The sequence below is a fragment of the Choloepus didactylus genome, chromosome 1 (genome assembly GCF_015220235.1).
Source record: "Choloepus didactylus isolate mChoDid1 chromosome 1, mChoDid1.pri, whole genome shotgun sequence".
Classification (NCBI taxonomy): domain Eukaryota; kingdom Metazoa; phylum Chordata; class Mammalia; order Pilosa; family Megalonychidae; genus Choloepus; species Choloepus didactylus.
The window spans coordinates 161615733-161638797 of record NC_051307.1 but is presented as its reverse complement, the minus strand read 5'-3'; the positions used below and the strand labels follow the sequence as shown (position 1 = coordinate 161638797).

General features: G+C 47.9%; 1 protein-coding gene across 1 annotated transcript in view; it reads left to right on the top strand.

The window, feature by feature from the left end:
• The first annotated feature begins 9063 nt into the window (after positions 1–9063).
• The window catches only part of EPHB1 (EPH receptor B1), a 452618-nt gene continuing 438616 nt past the window's right edge, over positions 9064–23065 (top strand). The window contains 1 exon segment of the mRNA XM_037844578.1: positions 9064–9474. Within this exon segment, the coding sequence (XP_037700506.1) occupies positions 9414–9474 (61 nt within the window). The 5' untranslated portion in view covers positions 9064–9413.

The window sequence follows — 23065 nt, the reverse complement described above, 5'->3', positions numbered from 1 at the left end:
TAATATAGCTACACCAGCTTTTTAAAATTAATATCTGCCTGGTGGATTTTTTTTGTTTCCTTTATTTTGAACATATGTGAGTCCTTAGGTTTTGAATATGGTTTTTTCCAGCTGTGTGTGACTGGATTTTTTCTTAAAATCCAATCTGATAATGTTTGTCTTAAAAGGTGAGTTTATTTCATTTACATTTATTGTGATTGCTGATATATTTGGATTTATTTCCACCTTCCTATTTTGTGATTTACGAATACTATGCCTTCCCTCCTTCCCTCCTTCCTCCCTTCCTTCCCTCCCTCCCTCCTTTCCTTTCTTTTTTTTCCTTTCTTTCTCTCTCTCCTCCCTCCCCTCTTTCTCCCTCCCTTTCTTTCTTTTTTTCTTTTCTCCTTTCCCACTTTCCATCATATTGATTGAGTTTCATTATTTCTTCTATTCCACCCCCCCCCAACTCCTGAAGTGGTTACCCCTAACGTACTACAGTATGGTTGACTTAACACATCTAAAATTATTCACCATCTATGCCTGCCTCAAAAATTACCAGGGTTTTAGAAAACTTTTAACTTTTAACATATCATCTTAAATGCTGTTCTTATTTAGTATTTTAGTGTTATCTTGCTTTTATAAAGCCTAAAGCAGTTCAGATGTGCCCACGTTTGCCAATTCTTTTACTCATAATTGTTTTTTGTGTCTAACTTTGCCCTTCTGAGTTAATTTCCCTTTTCCTGAAATATATCCTTTACTAGAACTCTCAGAGACATTATTGTGGTGGTAAACATCTTCAGTCTTTCTTGCAAATGTCTTTATATAACCCTCAGTCTTAAATAAAAAAATTAACTGGATAGAGGATTTTAGGTTATATAATTTTAGGCTGATGGTTATTTTCTTTCTGCACTTACATTTTGCTGTTGAGAAGTCTGTCATTTCTTTGTAAGTAACCTGTCCTTTCTCTCTGATCACTTTTAAGATCTTTACTCTGCCTTTGGCTTCTTGAAGTTTTATTATAGTTTGTCTAGTCATGGATTTATTTTTATTTATTTTGCTCAGAACTTCCTAATCTGTGCTTCTTGAATCTGAATAACTCATTTCTTTCAAAGGTCTGAAAATGTATCTGCCTTTTTCTCTTTGACTATTGCTTATCCTATCATTCCCTCTATTATTTACTCAAGTAATTGTAGAATTATGACAGTCCTTTGTATTACCCATGTTTCTCAACCTCTCGTAATGTTTTATATCTCTTTACTTTCCTGTGTTGTGTTATAATTTATTTTCTCAGAATTAATTTGAAGTTCAGTAAATCACTTTTCAAGTATATTTAATCTCTTAAACCTGTCCATTTAGTTTTTAATTTTAATGACTATTTAAGATTTTTCCTTATTCCATGTGTTTCTCTCACAAATCTATTTTTGTAGTGTCTTCTTTTATTATTTTAAATATTGATATTTAAGTTTTTCTCTGATCATTCTACAATAATACGGGTTTAATCCTGTTTGTTTTGTCTGCTGAATTTTGCTCATGGTAGAGAGATTTATTCTTGTATTCTGTGGTTTTGGATTGTGATTTCCGGTTTGTCAGGGCTTTATCTGTGGGAATTCTGTATGTTGGCTGTAGATACTGAGCTCCTCATGCCTTTCTTTCCACCTGTTGTTCCAAGGGTATTATCACTGCACAACTAATTTTTTTCAATTCAATTCTTGAGAGATCTAAGATCATTCAAGTAGTATAAATTTTCACTCTAAACCTATATGAGGGAAGGCCTATGGTAAGAATTCTGAAGGGAGATTATATTTTTCTCTCACCCTGAGTCCTGGCCAAGAAAGGCATCTTCTTTGTTCTCCTCTGTGACAGGGGTAAACTTCTCTCCTATTCTGTTCTTTCAGTGAAGGTGTACCAATTTGAGGTCTCAGTTTTAGGCAATGCTCTCAGTTCTAACTTTCTTTCTTGTGTTCATTCAAAGCTTTGATTTCAATCTCTACGTACATATTAAAATCCAAGCCACTGGATTTCCAAGACCAGGGACCAATCCCCACCCACACTGCAATATAAGCTCCCAGATTTGCCATTCTGATTTTCAGTAGTTCTTCATCTCCATACCCTTGGGATACTGTTTGTAGGCTCTGAAATACAGTGAAAGAAGCTATTTTACATATTACTGAGGTTTTCTACAGGTTTTTAGGTTACTCTATAATATCATGAATTAAAGTTACTGTTTGTTTTTTGCTTTTTTTGGTATGATATGTAATGATAATTTTTAGCTAATCAGAGTCTTTATCTCTTAAGATATTCCAATTTATTCATATTTGTTGTTAGAACTTATTTGTCATTTTGTCAATTTATATTGCTGGAACAATAATTCCCTTCTGATGCTTTTTTCTTTTTCCATTTCCTCTTTTTTAACATAGGAGTTATATTTTATCTTCTCCAATATTTAAATACACACACACACACACACACACACATACATATAACTTTTAAAGTATATTTGTGGAAACCTTTGACTTTAAAACCATTTTAAACCAAGTTTAGCCATTTTAAACCAATGTCAATATTTGTTAAATTCAAGCATGAAAAAAGTGGCTTCTGAATCCCTCCTTTGCAAACAAGGAATTTCACATCTTTTGCTCCCATCCCTCCAGTCCCCTTCCTTTGGGTCTTACCTAATATATAATTTGATATGATATTTATTGTAATTTGAATTTTAAAAACATATAAAATTAAAATGTCCAAAATAGTCCAAAATTAATATTTTGGACATTTTAATTCAATGTAAAAGCAGATTTGCAAACATTTAGACTTCTATTTTAACATTTTTTGCTTGTTACCAAGCTTCATCTCTCTGTCAACTGGAATATATTTTCAAGTAATTTTTTTCTAAACTGTTGCAAATTATCTGAGACCTGAAACTTTAACTGAAAATGTGTGTCTGTTGCTTTCATCTTGCTGGAAGTACATTTCTTTGCGTCACAAATTTCTGTATTAAAACTTTAAAGCTCTTCCTCTATTTTCTGATGGAATTTAGTGTCATGAGTCTAACTTGATATTTATTCCACTATAGGCAACCAATTTTTCTGTGTGTATGTGTATCTGTATATCTGTGTACTTGGATGCATGTATGATTTCTTAAACATATTTGTATGGTTCAAAAACCTTACCTAGATGTAATTATCAGGTTTTTATTCAGCTAAGAGAAGTTTTTACTTTCTTTATAGCTTCATCATAACTTTCATGGAATTTGTACTGGCCTTTTACGATCACCAATTTTACATTTATTAGCTGTCCATTTCTTGTACTTTATATGTTTTGTATTCTCTCTTAAACATCTCCCCTTCTCTGTCCATTTTATCTGCATTATTGTGGGAGAAAAACTGGACAATCTTTCCATCACCCAGTCAATCACTATTCACTCAGAAGCAACAAATCTGCATTTTACTGTCACATCAATGTGGATCTTAATTTTGATAACTGCATTTTTGTTTCCTTCCTTTAAACCCTTCTTTATCTCTTTTCTCTTCCTTCTTTTTCATTCTGTTAGCTTTTCTGTTGAACTAGTTTCTCATCATAACAGTCTTTTTTTTTTTTTTTTTTTTTTTTTTTGTGGAGTTTGTCTTCATGCATGTTAAGAAATTTCTGGAAAATGACCCTGGACTCTGCAGTGCACCATTGTCAAAGGGATGCTCCCTCTCTGGCTCTTGCAGGTGCTGTTCCTGCTTGTTTTGCAGTGCTCTGATAGGGGGCTGGGATGTGCTGACCCCGCCTCCTTTAAGAGAGAGTGCCTCATTGGCTCTCAGTGTTTTGGGTGGACAGAATTAGCAGACTGACATTGAACCTCCCATCTGTCTACCTGCATGGTGGCTGAGTCACCTCTCTAAGACCTTCAGCTGGAGGCCAGCCAACAGTCAATTCCCTGTGGCCAACAAGCATCATGTAGTGTATGTCTGCTGTACCGAGGCAGCATCTTTCTCCAACCACCACCCCCAATTCTCTGGCGCTGTCCTGTGTTACTGGAAAAGCTATGATCAGCACGCTGAGCTGCTCCCACGGTTATATGGTGTCTGGTCCAGCCTCTTGACTGCTCTTCACCTGCAGAATGCCCCATGTCTTCCTCAGCCCATCCATCCACCCAGTTGTTTCTCTGATTTGCAGGCTCTCCTGGGATACAAGAAGACTTTGGGGAAGGGAGGAGGATGGACAGGAGAAACTGTTCTCTGCCTGGGTTGAAGCTGAAGCAACAATGGTGGTGGCGGGTATTTACTGCATTCTCTGGTTGGTGAAGACCATGGGTGTCTGAGTCAGATATTAAGAGAGAAGGAATTACAACGTCCTCCTATCCAGCCCTTTAAAGTAGTTTCTTTTTAAGAGAACTTAGCATATGGCAAATCTGTGCTTGATAGATTTTTCTCAATCCGGCTTCAGCTGCCTTATAAATACTGTTGTTTCCTTCCAGATCCAGGCAGTTTGGTTGTCTGTGATTGGATGTCCACCTTGTTAGTATGAGTCTTTCATATTTGTCTGTATTTGCTGGGGTATTGTCTTGAGAAACAGAGGCTACTTTGGAAGCCTTTAGTCAGAAGCTGTTTTGGATGGAAGGTCCCACAGTGCATTTCGATTCTTTACCTGTCTGTCTTCCTAGGGCGAACATGCACTCCTTAAGAGGAGGAGCTGGGTCACAGGCACCACTGGGCCCTCAGGACCTTGCAAGCAACCAGCACAGAATTGCTGTTCAGCAAATGTAGAAAGAAAGAACTAAAGAGGGGAGAGAAGCTTTTACTGTTTGTCTGTTATTCATGTTAAAGTGTTTTAAATTACTCTTAAAGGGCTCACATGCCTCTTAACAAAGAATTGATGAAAACGTGTTTTGCATTTCAAGAATGTAATTAAAGTTGGCCAAGATCATGGAGTGTGTAACTAAATATTATGCAGTAAAGTAATATGTAAAAAGGAAATGATGGAATAACGGGACAACTTAGCATCTTCTTATGTACAAGACACACATATGGTCATCCTCAGGATGGTTACTATTCATCTTCTCTATCCACTAATAAGTAGATTGAAGAAACAGACTTAAAATACAACAAAAAGGATATAGGTTAGAGATGAGCAGGAACTTTCTAAAAGAGTAGCTTTGTAACAAGTAAAATTATCAAGGGAAGTTGTACAGTCGCTAGTCGCTTTCACTAGAAATGCTTCTCAATCATCTAGACATAAAACTGTTTAGAGTAGAGGGTGAAACGGTTGACTGCCCCCAAAATCTCCTAGCCAAAAGAACCTCTGAGTCTTAGTGAAGGGCTCTAGTCACCCTTGGGTGCCTGAAACCTGCCAGCTGCTTGCTCTAGTGGCAAGCATCTGTCACTTAGAAGGAGTGATTTAGTGATATCAAATGGCCAAGTGATTAATCAAGAAAACAAGTGAGCATTTGACATTAGGGGAAAAAATAGTAGCCAAGGAGATGCTGTGGAGAAAACAGGCAACCAAGCTTGGAATCTCAAACCAATGGTGCTTTCAGGGATATTTACAAATCACACTCCATTGCAACACAAAGATCTATCGGCTGCACAGCTAAATTAATATTTAACTTGCTGAGGAAAAGTCAATCACTTGTGTTATTAGGGAAATTAATAAGAAGCCCTAAACTAATGATAGCCTTACCTGAGCTGTCAGCATGTTCTAGAAATCATCAATGCTGTTTTCCTTACACCCTTCCAAACTTAGGACCTCTACCTCCACCCCACCCAGCCCTCTCCTCTAATACCTCTTACTTTCTTACTTTTCCCCTCCCTTCCCTTTCCTTCTCTGTTCCTTCCATAGAACCTTTCCTTCAAATAAAACCTGATGTAGAGGCACACCAACACACACACACACACACACACACACACACACACACACACACACATGCTGCTGGGACAGAGATGAGGTCTGAAGTCCCATCCTTTGGCCACTCTCAAATTTCCCCACCTGGGTGTCTTCAGAGAAGGTCTCCTGGACCAGAACAGTGGCTCCAAGCTTTGTCGTATGGCAGAACCAATTGGTAGGGAGATTTAAAATCACATTTGTGGACCTACATCATCCCTACTGATTTAGAATCTTTAGGGGTGAGGCCTAGCAATCAGTACTTTTAGAGAGCCCAGCCAGTGATTCTCATATAACGAGCCTGACAGAGGTAAAAAGACTCTGGCAGGATTCTTCTCAGGAACTCTGTACTTAGGAGTCTCCAAGGATCCTCCCAGGTACAACATTTTGTAGGTAGATAATGGTTCATTGCTATCTTCAGTCAAGTATGGAATGTTCACTCTACACACACAAAGGGATGTAACATGAGGCTGTGGATGAGATGGACAAGCAGAGAGACACCAAGTCTTCCTAGGAGAGGTGGGATTTGGGTTGGGTTTGAAGGAAGGGTAAGGTCTGAATTTCCAGAAACAGAGGGCAGAAAGTTCAATTCATTTTGGTTTTGCACCTAAAGCTTCCAGTACAGTGCTTGCATGCAGAAGGTGCTCCATAAACAGAAGTTATTCCCATCAGGTCTACCCACCATCACCCTTTATCTCTGCTACTCTGCTTTATTATTCTCCAGAATCCTTCTCACCACCTGGCATGCCGTGCACTATTTGTGTATTGCCATGCCTCTCCACCATAAGCTCCATCAGAGCAGGGCCTCTGTAGACTGCATCCCCCAGCCTAGAGCAGGGTCTGCCTGGCTCACAGTAGGCACCCAATAAATATTTGTGGAATAAGCTGGTGAATGGATGACCAGGCAGGTGCCAGAAAAGAATGGTGAGGATGAAGGGTCAAGCCAGCTGAGCACCCCAGGCCTTGAGGGAGGCTGGCAGTCTGGGCTGAGAAGGCAGGTTCTGGGGAGCCTGTGGAGGAATCTGAATGCAGACAACGAGGAGCCACTATGTTTCTGTGCTGGGAAGAGATAAGATCAAACTTGGCTTGAAAAAGATTAATTTGGCAGCAGAGTGCAGAAGGGTTAGAGATGGGAGGGGATGGAGGCTGGGAGACTGTTCCGAGACTCTCTAGTTGTTCAGGGAAGACAGTGTGGGCTAGAACTGGGACAGGCTCATAGGCTTGGAACAAGAGCATCAGGAGAAGGGTGTGCGAGGGGGATTCTGCTGGACGTGTCTCCCAGGAGACTGATGTAGTGAGAGAGAGAGAGGAGTCTGAATTCATCCATCAGTCGCTTCCTTCCATGAGGGGATGACTGGAAACAGAAGGGCAGATGAAACTGCCAAGGACTTGTCCATGGACTCTGGGAAAAGAGATTCCAAGTCAGAGCTTGGGAGGACACCTCTCTTTTGAGTTGAGGAGGTAACAGAAGGGGCAATAAGAAGAAGTGGTAATACAGGTAGTAGGACACCACAAAACTGAAGCAAAAGCCTCCAGAAGTAGCAGTGGTCACCTCTGTCAGAGGGTGCCCAGTGTCTAGGAGGAGGATGCCTAACTGGGAGAGACCAGTGCCCAGGGTGACAGCTCCAGAACAGATGTCTTGACACAACTGGCTGTGTGGCAGGGCAGAGAGCAGCTGGCATGGCGTTAACGAGGATGATGAGGAAGCAGAAGGCAAGATGGGCTCTTCCTTGCAGGCACCGAGGCAGGGATGGGGGTGGATGGGTAGGGGAAGGGTGGCCTCCCGAATCAGAGCAGGGGAAGCAAAAGGAGTTGTCAAGATGCAGAAACTTGAGTCAGAATGTGGCTGAGGAGAAGGAATCCCAGTGGAGTGGAGATTAAAACATGCAGAGTGGAGGACAAATTTAGCAAAGGCCAAAAAACAAGTTGACAAAGAGCACAGGAGGGGTCATCTTGGGTCTGAGAGAGTCATCACATCTGTTCAGTTTTAACTCATTACCAACTCTAGGGAATGGCTTGGTAGGGGAAGAGGCAGGCTACCCCAGACATGGGGGTGGAGGACAAGAACTCCGGGATCCTGTAGGACCAGACCCATCATCAGGTCTGAAGAGTATGTGTGTGCATATGTCTCCATCATAACCTGTTACAGCCTCAAAGGGCGTCTCTGATTTAGAACACTAGGAGTGATCTCCAGAGACAGGAAAAGAAAGAGGATCTGTCAGAGCTGAGCCTGGGAGAATCGCTCCTACCTCCAATGTCCCCTCCCCCTGTTGCTGCTTTGGCACATCCTTAAAACCAGTGCTCAAGGTCTAGCAACCATAGTGGTGCCTGCCTCCGTGCCCTCACCTTACCATAACCCTTGGCAGCCAGTATTGCATTCTCTGCTCTTTTATGACTGGCTGTGTGCCTACTGGTCCCTCCCTTCTGACTCTGTCCTCTAGCACTAGGGCCCTCTGCAGATGCACACAGAATGCATTTGGAAGTGAAAACTTCTTGCAGTGAGAGGCTTCCAGAGGAAAGGAACAGCAAGGAATTAGATGAGAAGCTATTCTAGTGTCCTGTGCACCCTGGGCAGCAGCCAATAGATTCTCTGAACCTTATTTGGTCACCTACTATGGGCTAGACACTGTTCTAAATGCTGGGGATTCTGTAGTCAACAACCCAGACAAAAATCCCAAGAATGGGGCCCCCACTTTAATAAGGGGAGATCCACAATAAATGAAATTGATTAGTAAATACCACGCTGTTTTAGAAGGTAAAATGCTATGGAGAGGAGAGATGGGATGTGACATGGAGGCTGCGCTTTTAAGTAGGATAGATAGGGTAGGTCTCGTTAAGAAGACAATGGAAAACAAATTCGATGACTTAAAGCTCAACCAATCGTGAGTGGGCCGTAAAGGCAAGAACCTTAACCTGCTGGCTTGCTGGGCCTACTAGAACCAGGACAGTGGGGAGCTGGGGCAGGCCCGTGCGGTTCTCCAAGAGCACCACGAGGGGGAGCCCCGACCCCTCCTAGCGCCTTCTGAGCCCTCTCGCACAGCCTTGCAAGCAAAAGTTTTTCTTAAACTAACAATGCCAGTGTAAGGAGGTGCTCGCGCCTGATTGGACGGGTGAATTTTGCAGGTTTGATTCCTTGATTGGACAGGAGGTGTTAGGGGTGGGGAGAGAGCTGATGGTGGGGGATCCCGCTCCCTCCCCCGTCAGTCTGGCCGGCTCCGTCTTCTCGTAGGCTGTGCTGTAGCTCGCAATGTGACACCACGAGCAGCTCGCTCTCTCTCGCCCTCTCTCTATCTCTCTCTCACACACACACACACCCCAACACGCACACACCCACCTCTCCCATAAACACACACACACACACATGCACACCCACACCCACGCGCGTCCGCACCGCCCCACGCGCGTACACTCCCGCCCACGCCCACGCCGCGTTCGGGGGAATCCGGTCCCCGCGAGAGCGCGAAAGGATACCGAGAAGCCACCCGCGGGGAGCTCAGCTGCGCTCCAGGACGCGGCGCCCTCCCTGCGCGGCCACCTCCGCTCCGGCTCGGTCCGGGGGCCGCCGGCCGGCGATGGCCCCGGATTGCCTGCTGCTGCTGCTCCTCCTGGCATCCGCAGTGGCCGCGATGGAAGGTAACGTACTCTCCGCGGAGCGAGTCGGCGGCTGGAGGGTGCTTCCTGGGACCGTAGCGCTCTGCCGCTCGCGAGGCTTTCCTGGTTGCTTCCCGCCGGCCGCATCCCGGGCGGGACCTGAGGGCAAGGCTGTCTGAGAGCCTCGGCCGCGGTCGAGCGCGGGGCGGGGTGACACCCGCTGGCGCGCCCTAGGTTAGCTCTCCGCGCCCACAGCTGGTTCGCGGAGCTCCCTGGCTCCCGCGCCCTGGCGCTCCCTGGCAGCCCTGGTACCCCGCAGTCCCGGCTCGGAGCCCGCGGAGCCCGCTGCATTGCGGAGCAGGTTCCTTAGCGCCGGGCTCAGCTGGGCGTTGTGGAGAAAGGAACGCCTTGGGCCATCCGACCCCTGGAGTGAGAGCGCAGGCTCGCTCCTGTTCTATGCCCGGCATGGACGCGCGTCAGAGTGCCGCGCGTGCCGCCACCTCTCCCTTTACTCAGCTCGGGGTCCGCGGGCTCCGGGACTGTGGGTTTGGCCGGCAAGCGCTGCTCGTGGGGGCCGCAGCAGCTCTGCCCCAGTCCCCAGCAAGTGGCCGCCGAGGCGAGGGGCTGAGTTCATTGGCCGTACCCTCGGGGGACAGAATAGTGGCCTGGGAGCATGCGAGGCTTCATCTTTCCCAAGTCAGTCGGGGGCGAGGTGGGCACCTTTGTTGTCACTTGAGCCTGGGAATAGGGGAGGGGTGAGGTGATCGGTACCTGCCCAAACTCACCCAGTCTTCCTTCCGCCCGGGGAAGGGAGACTCGGCAGCCGGGAGCTGACGGGCAGCGACACCCTCCGCGCTAGTTCAGCCTTGGCTGTGCCTCCGGTTTGTGGCCAGGAAAGTGCGCTTCGCGGGCACCGCGCCTGGTGCAGCGGGGGGCCGGGACGCTCAGCGGCTCCTGCGAATCCCTGTGGGAAATCCCTGCTCCGTTCCCCGCCTCCCGCTCCCTTCCCCCGCCCCCCATTTCTCGTAGCAGAACGGCGGCGGTAGCCCCCTCCCGGAAACACAGCTCGACTGGAGAGCAGAGTTGGAGTTGCCGGGAGGGAAGCAACTTTGGGAATAATGTACCGTCGCAACCTGACTCGCAACCCTACCTTCCCCGGGTTCGGGGGCGGGATGAAACTCCGCCGGGCGGACCCGGCGCCGAAGGGCCGCACCTCCTAGGCACCCCTGCTGCATTCTGGGTTGGAAGTTCGCTCCTCTGGGTTGCCAGCTCTTCGCGAAACTACTACTGATTGCCCAGTGGAAACTATCCCCCAAACACTGTGGTCCGGAGCCCCCGATCTCTCGGGAAAACGCTGCCCTTCTCGGAGCGAAGCTGGGGGACTTGGGGCCGCTAAGATTCCCTCGTCTTTTGGCTAAGACTATGGCATTCCGCGTTCGTTCTCTTGGTACGGTGATTAATGCCCAGAAAGCTCTCGCTTGGCTTTCGGAAGGCGGCTTTTTGTCTGCTCTGTGCTTCCCGCAGCCTTCTCCGGCTGCTGGTCTTTGTGGAGGTTTGAGGTGCCTTTTGGAACGTGCGGCGCTGGAGCCCGGTTGAGCACAGTCAGCATCCTGGCTCAGGGGAGCGGTGAAATAGAAAGGAAATTCGAGGGTGTATACACCCCCAAACCGGGCAAGAATACCCGGCGAGCGAGCATTTGTAACGTGCCGTGGAAGATTGGACTCTGTAGAGCGTGGGCGGCGGCGTACACGGCCGGGGCTGGTCCTGGCCCGCCGCTCTTCGTCCCCGGAGGGCCAGGGACTGTGCCGCCAAGAACTGATGGATGCCTTGGGCCAGCAAGACCCACGTTGGGGAACCTGGCCTTGGTCCCCATCGATAAAGGATGGGACAAACGTGTGGGCGAAATTGTTTGGAGAGCAGATATGCGGGAACGCACCAGGCGCCTGGACGCAGGCGGTTCCCGGGAACCTGGACTCCTCTTCCCTGTCTGTTGGGCGGAAGCTGCCCAGCCCGTGTGGCCGTCCTCCAGGCCGCCTGTCCCGACCCACGCAGGAGCTGTCGCCTTCTCTTCCCGCACAGCCCCGAAACTTTGCCAATTGCTTGGCAGGAAGGTGCCTGGTTTTCCAGGCTGGAAACCTCTCTAGCAAGGGTTAAAAGAAACATCACATTCGGCAGAATATTAAAGCAGCCCGTTGTCCCGGCTGGGTGTGCAGGGATAGTACACACCATTCACTCCTTCCTCTCCTCCAATGAACAGAGAGGCAGGTTCATTTTCTACTCTCCACACATGGAGCCGCCTTCCCGCCTGCCTTTCTGGGCTGGGGCCAGCGTCATTTGGTTTGTGATGAGTGAGGAATAATTATCAGAAAAGTGGATCAATGAGCTGCCTACACAGACAGCAGAGTCCTCCCCATTTAGCTATTGCCAGGGGGTGCCTCTCCCTGCTGATTTAAGCCACTTGTGTGTCTGTCTGTCTTCTCTCCCCTGGGGTGTCCAGTGGGATTTCTGTGGTACGTTATCACCCATGGCAAGCAGCTCTGAAACCAGGCAGGTCCTCTGCCAGGGACACAGGGCCAGCGGCAGCCACAGGCCAGATGGGAAGATAGGGCTAGCGGAGAGCAGGGCCCACTGAGACCTTCTGCCTGGATGGACGGAAGGAAGGCAGGGGCTGGGCATTGTCAAGAGGAGAGGCTCTGGTTCTCATGGCAGCAGGCAGGAAGCTGGTTGACCTGGGGTGTGGGAAACCCAGACTGAAAGAGAGCTCTCCTTCCCTCCTTTTTCCTTCTCTTTGCTACTTCCTGTCAGATCTCTGCTCTGGAGGGAGAGATATGGAGCTGTAGGGAAAAGACTCTCGGGCTTTTTGAGTCTATTTTCAGAGGGGATCAGGGCAGCTGTGGAGGCTGGATGCTGACAGCCTTTGACTTTTTGGATACAGATCTGGGCCTCTTTCCCCAGCGTCCGGACAGACAACTGCCTTTTCAAGCTGGTATTTTTTTACACTGTGTCTGAGAGCTTGTTGAGCTCAGGCTGCTAGTGTCTATGGAGGGAAGCCACCTGCCTGCATTCTCTTAGCTGCCCCTTGGCTTGTGCCCTTCAGGGCAGGGTCTGGAGACGGCTTCTCCCAAGGTGCTTCCACAGCCGGGGCATGTGGGACCCTTTCTTGGAATGGGTCTGGGAGGCAGTGATGGCTTATAGCATCCCCCAGTCCCACCCCCTGCTTCCAGGGAATGATCAGACACCTGCAGGTGGCCTCAATGTGCAGGACACTGGCTGACTGGAGCACTCCAGGAGATCTGTTCTTTGGCATGGCCAAAGTCTGCCTATGTTTGGGTGGTAGATTTATCAGGGCTTGGCCAGTATTAGGTTCTCAGTAGGCATTTGGTGATGCACGAGTGCGTGACTGTGTTACTGTGGCTCTTTGTGGCAAACCCTTCTCAAAATGCTAAGGCACTGAATTCCATTGTGCACATTTGGGATGTGGTTGTCACCATTACAGGTCCATGGTGGAAAACCCCAACCTGAACTTGTGTATCTACAACAGGCCACAAGGCTAGGCAGTGATTGGCTGTTTCTGCATTTTCTGTTAATATTTGTTTGCTGCATGTGCGTCTGTTTGGGTGTCCATGAGTGTGCACGAGCCTAGAAGTAGTAGCAGGCACCAAAGTCTTTTTTTAAATATCTGGGAGAGGGAAGTAAATTTGAGAAAATTCTGTCCATCAGCTGATTTTATTTTCTATACATTGTGTACCAATCACTATTACTCAGTGTCTGTGGAGGGATAGCCTTCACCTGGTGAGGCAAGGCAATTGCTTGGGAAAATTCTTGGCGGTGTAAACAACTGCAGAGGTCCAGCCCCAGGTCAGCCTGAACTTGGGAGGGAGGAGCAAAACTGCTAGCTGCTGATGATGCCCCTGAGCTTTGGGGGGGTGGGGTGTTCCAGAGGCACATGGAATCCTGTCCTCCCTTGTGTATGGGCCTAGATCTGTAGGACACTCATCCCTTTCTGCCCCTTGTTAGCCTGTGCAGGTGCAGACTCAGATATTAGAGGCCTGACCCTGGCCGCTCACAAGGATGGGTCCTGATTACCAAGATGTGTTGGGACAAGCCTATGAAACAAAGGCATGATGTGGCCGCTTTTGTAAAATTATACTTATCAAGAAGTAATCTTTGATAAACCATATAGGACTGAAGAAACTTGGTACCAGGGGATGCAAGACAGCACCATGAACCCTTCCTCTGGATCTAATGTGTGGAATCCTTATTTACTGGAAATTACCTATTCTCTGGTTGGTTGGATTATTTTAATGAACTCGGTGCAATGGAAAGAGCTGCAGGGTCAGGAAGGGGGTCTGGCCATGAGGAAGCAGCTGGAGTCAATGTCAGATTGCAGATCACAAAGTCAGCATATTTGACCTGGTTTTTCCATCTCGCAACTCTCTCTTGGGAAAATCACTTGATCCACCTGGCCATAGTATCTTTCTTGGATCAGTGGGTCATCATGTCCGCCTATTCCAATCTTAGAAGTTGGGATAAGTAAGACACATTATGAGGACATACTCTGTATTAGTTTAAAGAGAAAGTTGCTATTAAAATCAAAGGTATACTTATTTTGTTAAATTTTTAAAAATGCTAATCTCTGAGAGTTCTTATTAACATTAAGATTCAGGAGCATAGTGTTTTTCCTGCCTGGGCAAAGAATAGAGTCAATTTTGAAAACCCACATCAGGCAGTGGTTCTTAGACTTCAGGAAGCCTACACATCCCCTGGGCAATTTGTTACAAACTCCTGAGCTCTCATTCCCAAAGTTTAGCAGGTTTGGGGAGACGCTGAGAATCAACATTTTTAATGGACTCCCATTACAAGTTAAGTACTTCTTAGAAATACTGTCCAGGGCAATGGTTCTAAACTTGACTGCTGCCAGAGATCCTGGGCGGGTCCCTCCCCATCCTGCATTTTCTGATTCAGAATAACCTAAGCATCTGCATTTTTAACAAGGGGCCTCAGTGATTTGCATGCAGGCAGCCCGGCACTAGTGTGACTGGGAACTGCTGATAACTAGCTAATACTAAGACTAGGTGCCAGATGCTGTTCTAGGTGCTTTATATAAGTTAATTCATTTAATTCTTACCACAACCTATCAGGTAGGTATTATTATCAACCCTCCCCCATTTTTCAGATGAGAAAGCTGAGGTGCAAAACAGCTGATTTGACTGAAGTCAGATATTGAGCCCAGCTGGATTGGAACCCAGGCAGTCAGGTTCTGGAGTCTGTTATTTAGCACCACACCTGACTGCACCATGTTTTAAGGCTTTGCATGAAGGAAGGATCAGATCAGCCTGAATCCGGGCTTGGTTGGTTATTGGGGACTTCAGCTTTGAGGGGACAACTGAAAAGCTGAGATAATCCAACTACCCCAGAGTGAGCACCTGTTTCCACATCACTGTCTTCCTACCCCTTCTTCCTACTGCCAGCCCTATTCCTGCTCTATATGCACAGAACCAAATCTGGAGACCTGCATTCACAGCACAGTTTCTGAGAACAAATCGAGTGGAAACACTGGCCTGGCCAACCTGTCCAACAAAGAAATGATTGGCAGACAAGTGTCCCCAAAGGAGATGAACCTGGGCACCCTCCACTTTTGGGGGACAGTGAGGAGGGCACATGAGATCCTTACCTGCCACTACCTGACCATCTAGAGTGTGTCCCTGCATCTGGACTCCAGGAGTTTGCATTTCTTGGAAGAGCTCCCTTTATGTCTCCCTCTTCTGTGCTAGCCATTTAAGCAACCTGAATATTTCTATCAGATTTCCATGTCTCCAAATGTGGTGGAGAAACAGAACATTGGATGTCTGCCCTTCTGAGGAAATTACTGTAATAAAAAAGTAACACCCTGGGAGTGATTTCATATTTAAAAGAAAAATTTTGCATGAAAAATCTCTCACCTCCCTTTGCAGATTCCGTTTCAATTGGAAGGACAGGTGGGGCCCTCCAGTGTTTGTGCTTAGAGGGAGGGCATTGAGTGGTGGCAGGGTCAGGGCCACCTGTTCCTCAAAGACCCTTGCTGCCTGATGGCTTTGAGCACTTCACTCTGAGCTTGAGAACTCCTCTGGGGGTTAGAAAGATAGGAACACTTTCCAGGGAGGCCTGGGAGGTAGGGTAGGAACTGGTACTTGGCTTATGGAAAGCTGCTGACCATCTGACACAAGGTACAGGAAACTACCGGAGGTACAATTAGCTATCTCCCTTCTGGTGCCTCTGTTTTCTCACTGTTGAATCACACTGGGGATGGGGGAGTTTGGAGGGGTTGGAAGCATGGAGAGAGTAGCAGGACCTTGGGGTGGGGGCAAAACCCAGTTGAAGCACTGGTCTCAGAAAGGGTTTGATGATTGTAGGTGACATGGTGACCTCCTGGCTGGTTGTGAACAGAGAGTGAGGATGGGAGTTAATTGCAAGGCAGAAAGGAGCCCAGCTTCAAATGGTGAGGACTGAGAGACGGGCTGTAGTGTTACACTTAGAAAGCCTCCTTCGGTTCATATGGGTGACAGTGGAGCAGAGCCAGCTCTAGGAGGGTAGGACGAGGTATCCTCCTCCCTGCAGGCCCAAGACTTTGGGGCCTGGCAAGGCTGGAGTGGGGCCTGGATCCTTACAGGCTGGCATGGGTTTTCCAGACAGCAGCTCAGGACCCTGTTTTTGGACATCAGAAGGATCTCTGAGGGTGGGCAGTGAGGGTGATCTTGGCCAGCATCAAACAAGGCCCCTTAGCCTAGTGCCTGACACTAGGGTCCCCCCACTGGCCAGCAGCAGGCCTCTTAGCATCCTGGTCTCACTGGCTTGTGTAGGTCCCATGGGCAGCCTTGGTGCCACAGTCCCCACTGGTACCACGTAGAACTATCTGCCAGGGGCCTCAGTGCAGCTGGCTTGTAACCTTGCTTCTTATTTTGTGAATGAGAAGGTTTCACTTCCACAGCTTGGTAAATGGGTACATTTCAGTATGCTGCCAGTGTTCCCAGGCAGAAAAAGCATCTTCTTCATTCACTCACAAACTCCACTGTAAACCTAGGGTGGTACTGTGCTCTGTGGGGAGAATGCCAGGAGCTGAAGATCTGGGGGGCCTTCACTCTAGTGATCCTCCTGCTGCTGATTTGGGCCTCAGGATGATCCACTTGCTAAAAAGGAAAAAGATGAAGTAGAAGCCCCCCTTTTCCCCCTCTATGGCCAGTAAAGATGTTTCTTGAGGTCAGATGACATCCCAGCGCCCGGAGACGACACCATTAGCAGCTGCTTAAGGAGCTTGCTCTGTCTCCCTATGGGCGGTTTCCCCAGAGTTCTCTGTAGCAGAACTGGACCAACGTGGAAACATATAGGAGCTTTCCTGCGAATTACTGGGACTTATTTCTGCTGACAGATTGCACCTGAGGTCCAGCATCTCTCCTCTCTCCCCTTCCTACTTCCTGGCCGTGAGTGACAAAATGACTGATTTGAATTTAACCTCCTTGCTCTGCTTCTCTATCCCCCAGTGAAGGTGATAATGAGCAGAGAAATGGGCAGAGGCAGGTGGCCAGGAGGGGAGATGGGCAGTGAGGGGAACGGGCTCAAGGCTGCTTCCTGGCACCAGCCTCTAAGGCCCCTGGGACTGATTCTGGGGCTGCTTAAACTTGGGGGACTTGGCCGGGGGTCAGGCTTATCCACACAGTCCCAACATATCTCAAGCAAAACTGGAGCTGAGTTTCAGGGAGAGGGAAAAGACTTGCCTGGAATCCAACAGTCTACCAGCACTTCCATCAAATCATTGAGCATTTACCACGTGCTGATCCTCATACAGATCCCATGTGTGTGTGTGTGTGTGTGTGTGTGTGTGTGTTCTGGTTTGCTAATGCTGCCTTTTCACAAAATACCAGAAATGGACCGGCTTTTACAAAGGGGGTTTATTTGGTTACAAAGTTATAGTCTTATGGCCATAAAGTGTCCAGGGTAAGGCATGAACAATCTGGTACCTTCACTGGAGGATGGTCAATGGCATCTGGAAAACCTCTGTTAGCTAGGAAGGCATGTGGCTGGTGTCTGCTCCAGAGTTCTGGTTGCAAAATGGCTTTCTCCCAGGACATTCCCTTCTAGGCTGGAGCTCCTGAAAAATGTCACTTTTAGTTGATCTTGGGGCATTTGTCCTCTCTTAGCTTCTTAGGAGCAAAAGACTGCTTTCAAAGATCATCTCCAAGATGTCTCTGTAAGCTGCAGCTCCTCTCTCAGCTCCTGTGCATTCTTCAAAGTGTCCCTCTTGGCTGTAGCAAGCTCGCTCCTTCTGTCTGAGCTTATATAGTGCTCCAGTAAACTAATCAAGGCCCACACTGAATGGGCGGGGCCACTCCTCCATGGAAATTATCCAACCAGAGTTATCATCCACAGTTGGGTGGGGCGCATCTCCATGGAAACACTCAAGGAATTACAATCTAATCAATACTAATATGCCTGCCCACACAAGATTGCATCAAAGGTAATGGTGTTTTGGGGGACATAATACATTCAAACTGGCACAATATGTGTGTGTGTGTGTGTATATATATATATATTGATCCTCATGCTCTTAATATCTAAGCATTTCTTCTCCCACTTTACAGATGAGGAAACTGAGACTTTGAGAAGTTAGATTATAGGCTCAAGAACTAAGATTCAAACCAAAGTTTGTCCTACTCCCCAGGCCTCTGACTCCCGGTTCAGTGCCTTTTCCACTTAACACTGCTGATTCATGAATTAATTCAGGGAGCACTTATTAAGCACCAGCTGTTTACTCACTGGCTAGTGCTGTCAAGGATACCAAACATTCCTACTCTGGCCTCCCCTGCTGGGGTCCCCATGGCTTTGCTCTCCTTTGCTCTCCTGAGCTGCCCTACCTGTGTCCGCAGCTGGAGGAAAACCTTTTTCCTTCTTGGTTTGCATTTGTACATGGCCTCTCCCATGTGTCCCCAGTAGTCAGACTCCCACTGGGGTCATACTTGCTTTCCTTTTTGCTGCATGTCCATCTGGCTCTTGTCTTTGATGAGCTGTGTTGCTTAGACGGTTGCAGTTTGGCATCTGTTCCTGGATCTTGGGGGGTGGGGGTGGGGGTGGTGTGTGGTGAGCAGGGTGGCTGTGCAGGTCTCCTGGAGCTTGCTCCACTGGCCCACCTTCCAGATGAAGGCCCAGCTGCAGGTGTTCTCCTTTGGGGACCTTTCTGGCTTCTTCCCTGTGAACCTTGCCCTGCCTGCCTTGGGCCTGGGGCCCTGTGCTTCCTAGCGCCCTGGCTGCTCCAGCCCTTCTGGCCAGGTGCAGACTTCACATCAGAGGAGGACGCTGGGATTTAGCATTGGCTTTGAGTGTGGAAGGACATGTGAGGGAATGGGGAGGAGAGAAGCCCCTCAGCATCCTAGTCTCACTGGACAGTGGCTGGTCCCCTGGGACTGTGACTTTGGGAAGGGCTGAACTGGAGGACTGGGAATAATTGCAGGTGGCTTTCATTGACAGTGGCAGCAGAGAAAATGCCTTATCTGAGAGAGGCAGCTGGGCCCTGCAGTTAATTGTTCTGTTGTTTTCCTCTTGCTGTTTTTCCAGCACATCAAGGTAGGACCTTTGCCCTTGGCTTTCTCATTGAGACTGAGGCTGGAGCTGAGTGGTGAGCTGGGAGGGGGATAGGGGGAAGGGGCAAGGAGGGGCCTCTTTACAGGTAGTTTCACATATGCTTCTGCTGCCAAACTACCTGTGCAGGCTCCTTATGGGCCGTTTGCTCCTGAAGGACATAGTCACAGGACTAGGGAAGGCTCGGAGGGGAAGCCCACCAGGGATGCTCCCAGCCCCTTTGGCAGCTCATCCAAATGGTCTGGGGTAATGGGGCACAGGCTATAAGCTTTGGGGCAAGGAAGAGGGTCTTAGTATCATGATAAAATCCACTGAGTTTTGGGTGTGTGACCAGTGGCCTGTGGCGGGCCCTGGCCAGATCATAGCTGGAGTGTGAGACCATACCTTAGAGTTTAATTTCACCGTGGCCACCAAGTGAATGAATGAATCCCTTGCTAGATTCCCTGCAACTTCGGGATGGATGCAAGACCTTTCAAAAATCTAGCTCTTCCTTCTCTTCCCTTCTCCTGCCCAGCAGCGGCACCTCCTGCTGCTCCTTCTTCTGCTCCAGACTGGCACACACGTACATACCCACGTGCCTGCATGTACACACATTCCACAGGTACACACACACACAGCCTCCCCTTTATTTCATCTATGCAGAGGCTTACCTGACCCTTAACCCTGCCTGGTACCTCTGGTTCTGCACCTGCTTGCTCTGCCTGGGATGCATGTCTCATTGATCTTTTCTTGGCTAACTCTAAATTATGCTTCAGAATTCTCCACTATGGTCAGTTCTTCTTGGAAGCCTTCCTCCCCCTCCCCAGGCTGGATTAGGCTCTGCCTCCCTCTGGGGGAACACATCCCACAGTGGTCTGTATTTTTGTGTTTATCTGGCTGGGAGCCCTGGAAGGGTGGGGACTCTATCTTAATTGTCATGGTATCGCATATAATAAATGTGTGCTGAACTAATGAATACAAAGAAAGAAGAGAGCAGCCAAACACTGAAAATCTTCAAGTCATGTCCTAGGTGGTGGTTTAAAACATGTCTACAAATTCTTTGCTACTCTTCCCATCACAATGTGAACCTCGATTCCTCCCCCCGCTTGAATAGCGTTGGCCTTGGGACTCCTCTAATGAGTAGAGTATGAGATAAGTGATGCTGCTTAACTTTGGGGGCTAGGTCATTAAAGATGATGCGGCTTCTGCCTGGTGCTCTCTCCTGAGATGCTTGCCCTGGGAGCCCACCCACTGTGTTCTGGGGAATCCCAGCCTATGTGGAGAGAGCATGTGTAGATGTTCTGGCCACAGCCCCAGTCGAAGTCCCAGCCTGCAGCCAGCGTCAAACACCAGACATTTGAGTGAGCAAGTCTTCAAATAGTCATAGCCCCAGCCTTCAAATCGCCCAGCCGATGCCAAGTGTGGACAGGTGAGCTTTCTTTACCAAGCCTTGCTCAAATTGCAGATTCTTAAACACAACAAGTGTTTTCACTGTTTAAAACCACTAAATTTTATGTTTGTCTGTTATGCTGCAATCAATAACTGAAATATCCTAGGTGAAGTGGTAGAAGAAAAAGTTTAGAGCAACTTCAGAGAAGGTGTGGGGAAGAGATAGGCTTTCTTTCATTCATTTAACATTTAATAGATATTTGTTGCCCTCCTACTATGTGCCAGGCTGTGTGCACAAAACAGGAAATGTTGCAGCCCTTGGAAACTTATGTCCTAGTGGAAGGACAGGCAGTTATCAAGAAGACAAATAATGTCCAATGTAATTTCAGGAAAGTGGTTTAAAGAGATTAAACAGGGTGGTGTGGTTGACAGTGACTGGACAACTTAAAGTTGGGGTGGGAGGCCAGGGAAGGCCTCTCTCTGTGAATACCTGGAGGGTGGTCATGCCAAGCAGATTTAGCTTTACCCTGCACAGGCGATAGATTTTGGCTTGATAATGAAATTGCTTCCGGTCAAGCTGAACCAAGATGGAATAGGCTGCCTTGAGCATCCCTGGAGAGCCTAAGGGAAGGCTGAGCCACTACTGGTCCTGAGAGCGCAGTTCTACAGGAGGCAAACGGGAAGTGCAGGCAGAGAGGCAAGGCTGCCCGCTTTACTTAGGAGCCACCAGGCTCATGAATACTGACTCGGAACACATTTATTGAGCATCTACATGAGAAACATTGTACTTGACACTGAGAACAAGCAGATAAAGAAGGCACAGGCTTTCCTTCAAGGAACTCACAGATCAGCAGACTGGTGGGGGCGACAGAGCCATGCACATTACAAGCCATAACAGGACATGAGGTGGACTGTGATAGACATGGTATAGCGGTTGCACGTAAGCTGCCAGGAGAACCCAAATGAGTGTCATACTTCTAATGGGAAGGATTTAGGACACGGGTGTGTGTGTGGGGGGTGGTGGTGGTGAATGGGGTGAGGCTCCTTGTGGATGCATAGGATTTTGTTAGATATGGTTGCAGGAGAGTGGGAATAAGAAACCGGGAATGATAGTCATTCCTACACCCTGTCCCGTGCAGGGGATCTCCAAGACCTTCCATCAAGGGCTTCGCCTGTTTTGTTAGCCATGTCTTTTTAGTTGTAATGACAGATGTTAAACTCAAGCTAGAGAAAAGCAAAAGGTGGGGGGAATATGATTACTGGTACTTGTTATTACTGGACAATTTGGGATTGAGGTTATGACCATATCCAAGAGCACCGATCCTGTCTTTCGAATCACTTTCCCTCTTTTCACTTCCTAGCTCTGTGTCTGTAATCAGCCAAGGTCCTGGCAGAAAACAAGACAGCACTTTCAACGTGTTAATTGTGGAGAGTTTAATGCAGCAATTCTTTACAGAGGGAAGCAGCAGGGACTGGCAGTAGTGGGAAGCCAGAAGGGGCAAGGGGAAGGAATGAGGCTATCAGAACCTGTCAAGAGCTGTGGGGGGAGGGGCTCCCTGACAGGAGCTGCAGATGCAGACAGGGGAATGCAGCTACTGCCAAAGCCATGCATGGAGGAGGGGGCTGTATTCCCTGAACTCTTTTTCCTCCACTTTCTCATGCCAGAGCCTCCCATTGGATGAAATCAACAAGAAGGCAGAGGGCATAGGAGCCTGGTTGAGGCAGTTCATAGAGGTTACTCTCCTGACGCAGAGGAAAGGGCAAAGAAAGGCGGAGAGTGGATTGGAGGGGCAAATGGAGAATAATCAGCACAGAGTCATTTACACTGACGTCATCCTCCGGGAGACCTTCCCAGGAGCTGGCATGTGGTCACTGGCAACCTCAAGCTCTCATCCTTATAGCTTGAAACCAGCACAAAGGAAAAACAAACAAACAAACAAACTCACTCCCAGTAGCTCTAGTAAAACCGTGGGAATGTTTGCCTCTTTACCTCCTGTTCCAGTTTGCTAATGCTGCTGGAATGCAAAGCACCAGAAATGGATTGGCTTTTATAAAAGGGGGTTTATTTAGTTACACAGTTACAGTCTTTAAGGCCATAAAGTGTCCATGGTAATGCATAGACAATTGTGTACCTTCACTGGAGGATGGCCAGTAGTGTCTGGAAAACCTCTGTCAGCTGGGAAGGCACGAGGCTGGCGTCTGCTTGCTCCTGGATTGCATTTCAAAATGGTGCTCTCCAAAATGTCTGCATCGGCTTCCAACAGCTGTCTTCAAAATGTCTCTCATCTGCAGCTCCTCTCTCAGCTCCTGTGCACTCTTCAAAGTGTCCCTCTTGGCCGTAGCAAGCTTGCTCCTGTCTGAGCTTTTATCGTGCTCTAGTAAACTAATCAAGGCCCATGCTGAATGGGTGGGGCCACACCTCCATGGAAATTAGCCAATCAGAGTTATCACCCACAGGGTGGGGGCACATCTCTATGGAAACAGCCTAATCCAAATGTTCCAACTTAATCAACACTAATATGTCTGCCCCCACAAGATTGCAACAAAGAACATTGCTTTTTCTTGGGGACATAATCTATACAAACTGGTACACCTCCCTTGGGTCCTGAGTCTCTCCATGAACAGGCCCAGACACCGGGGTGATGGGATGTACACA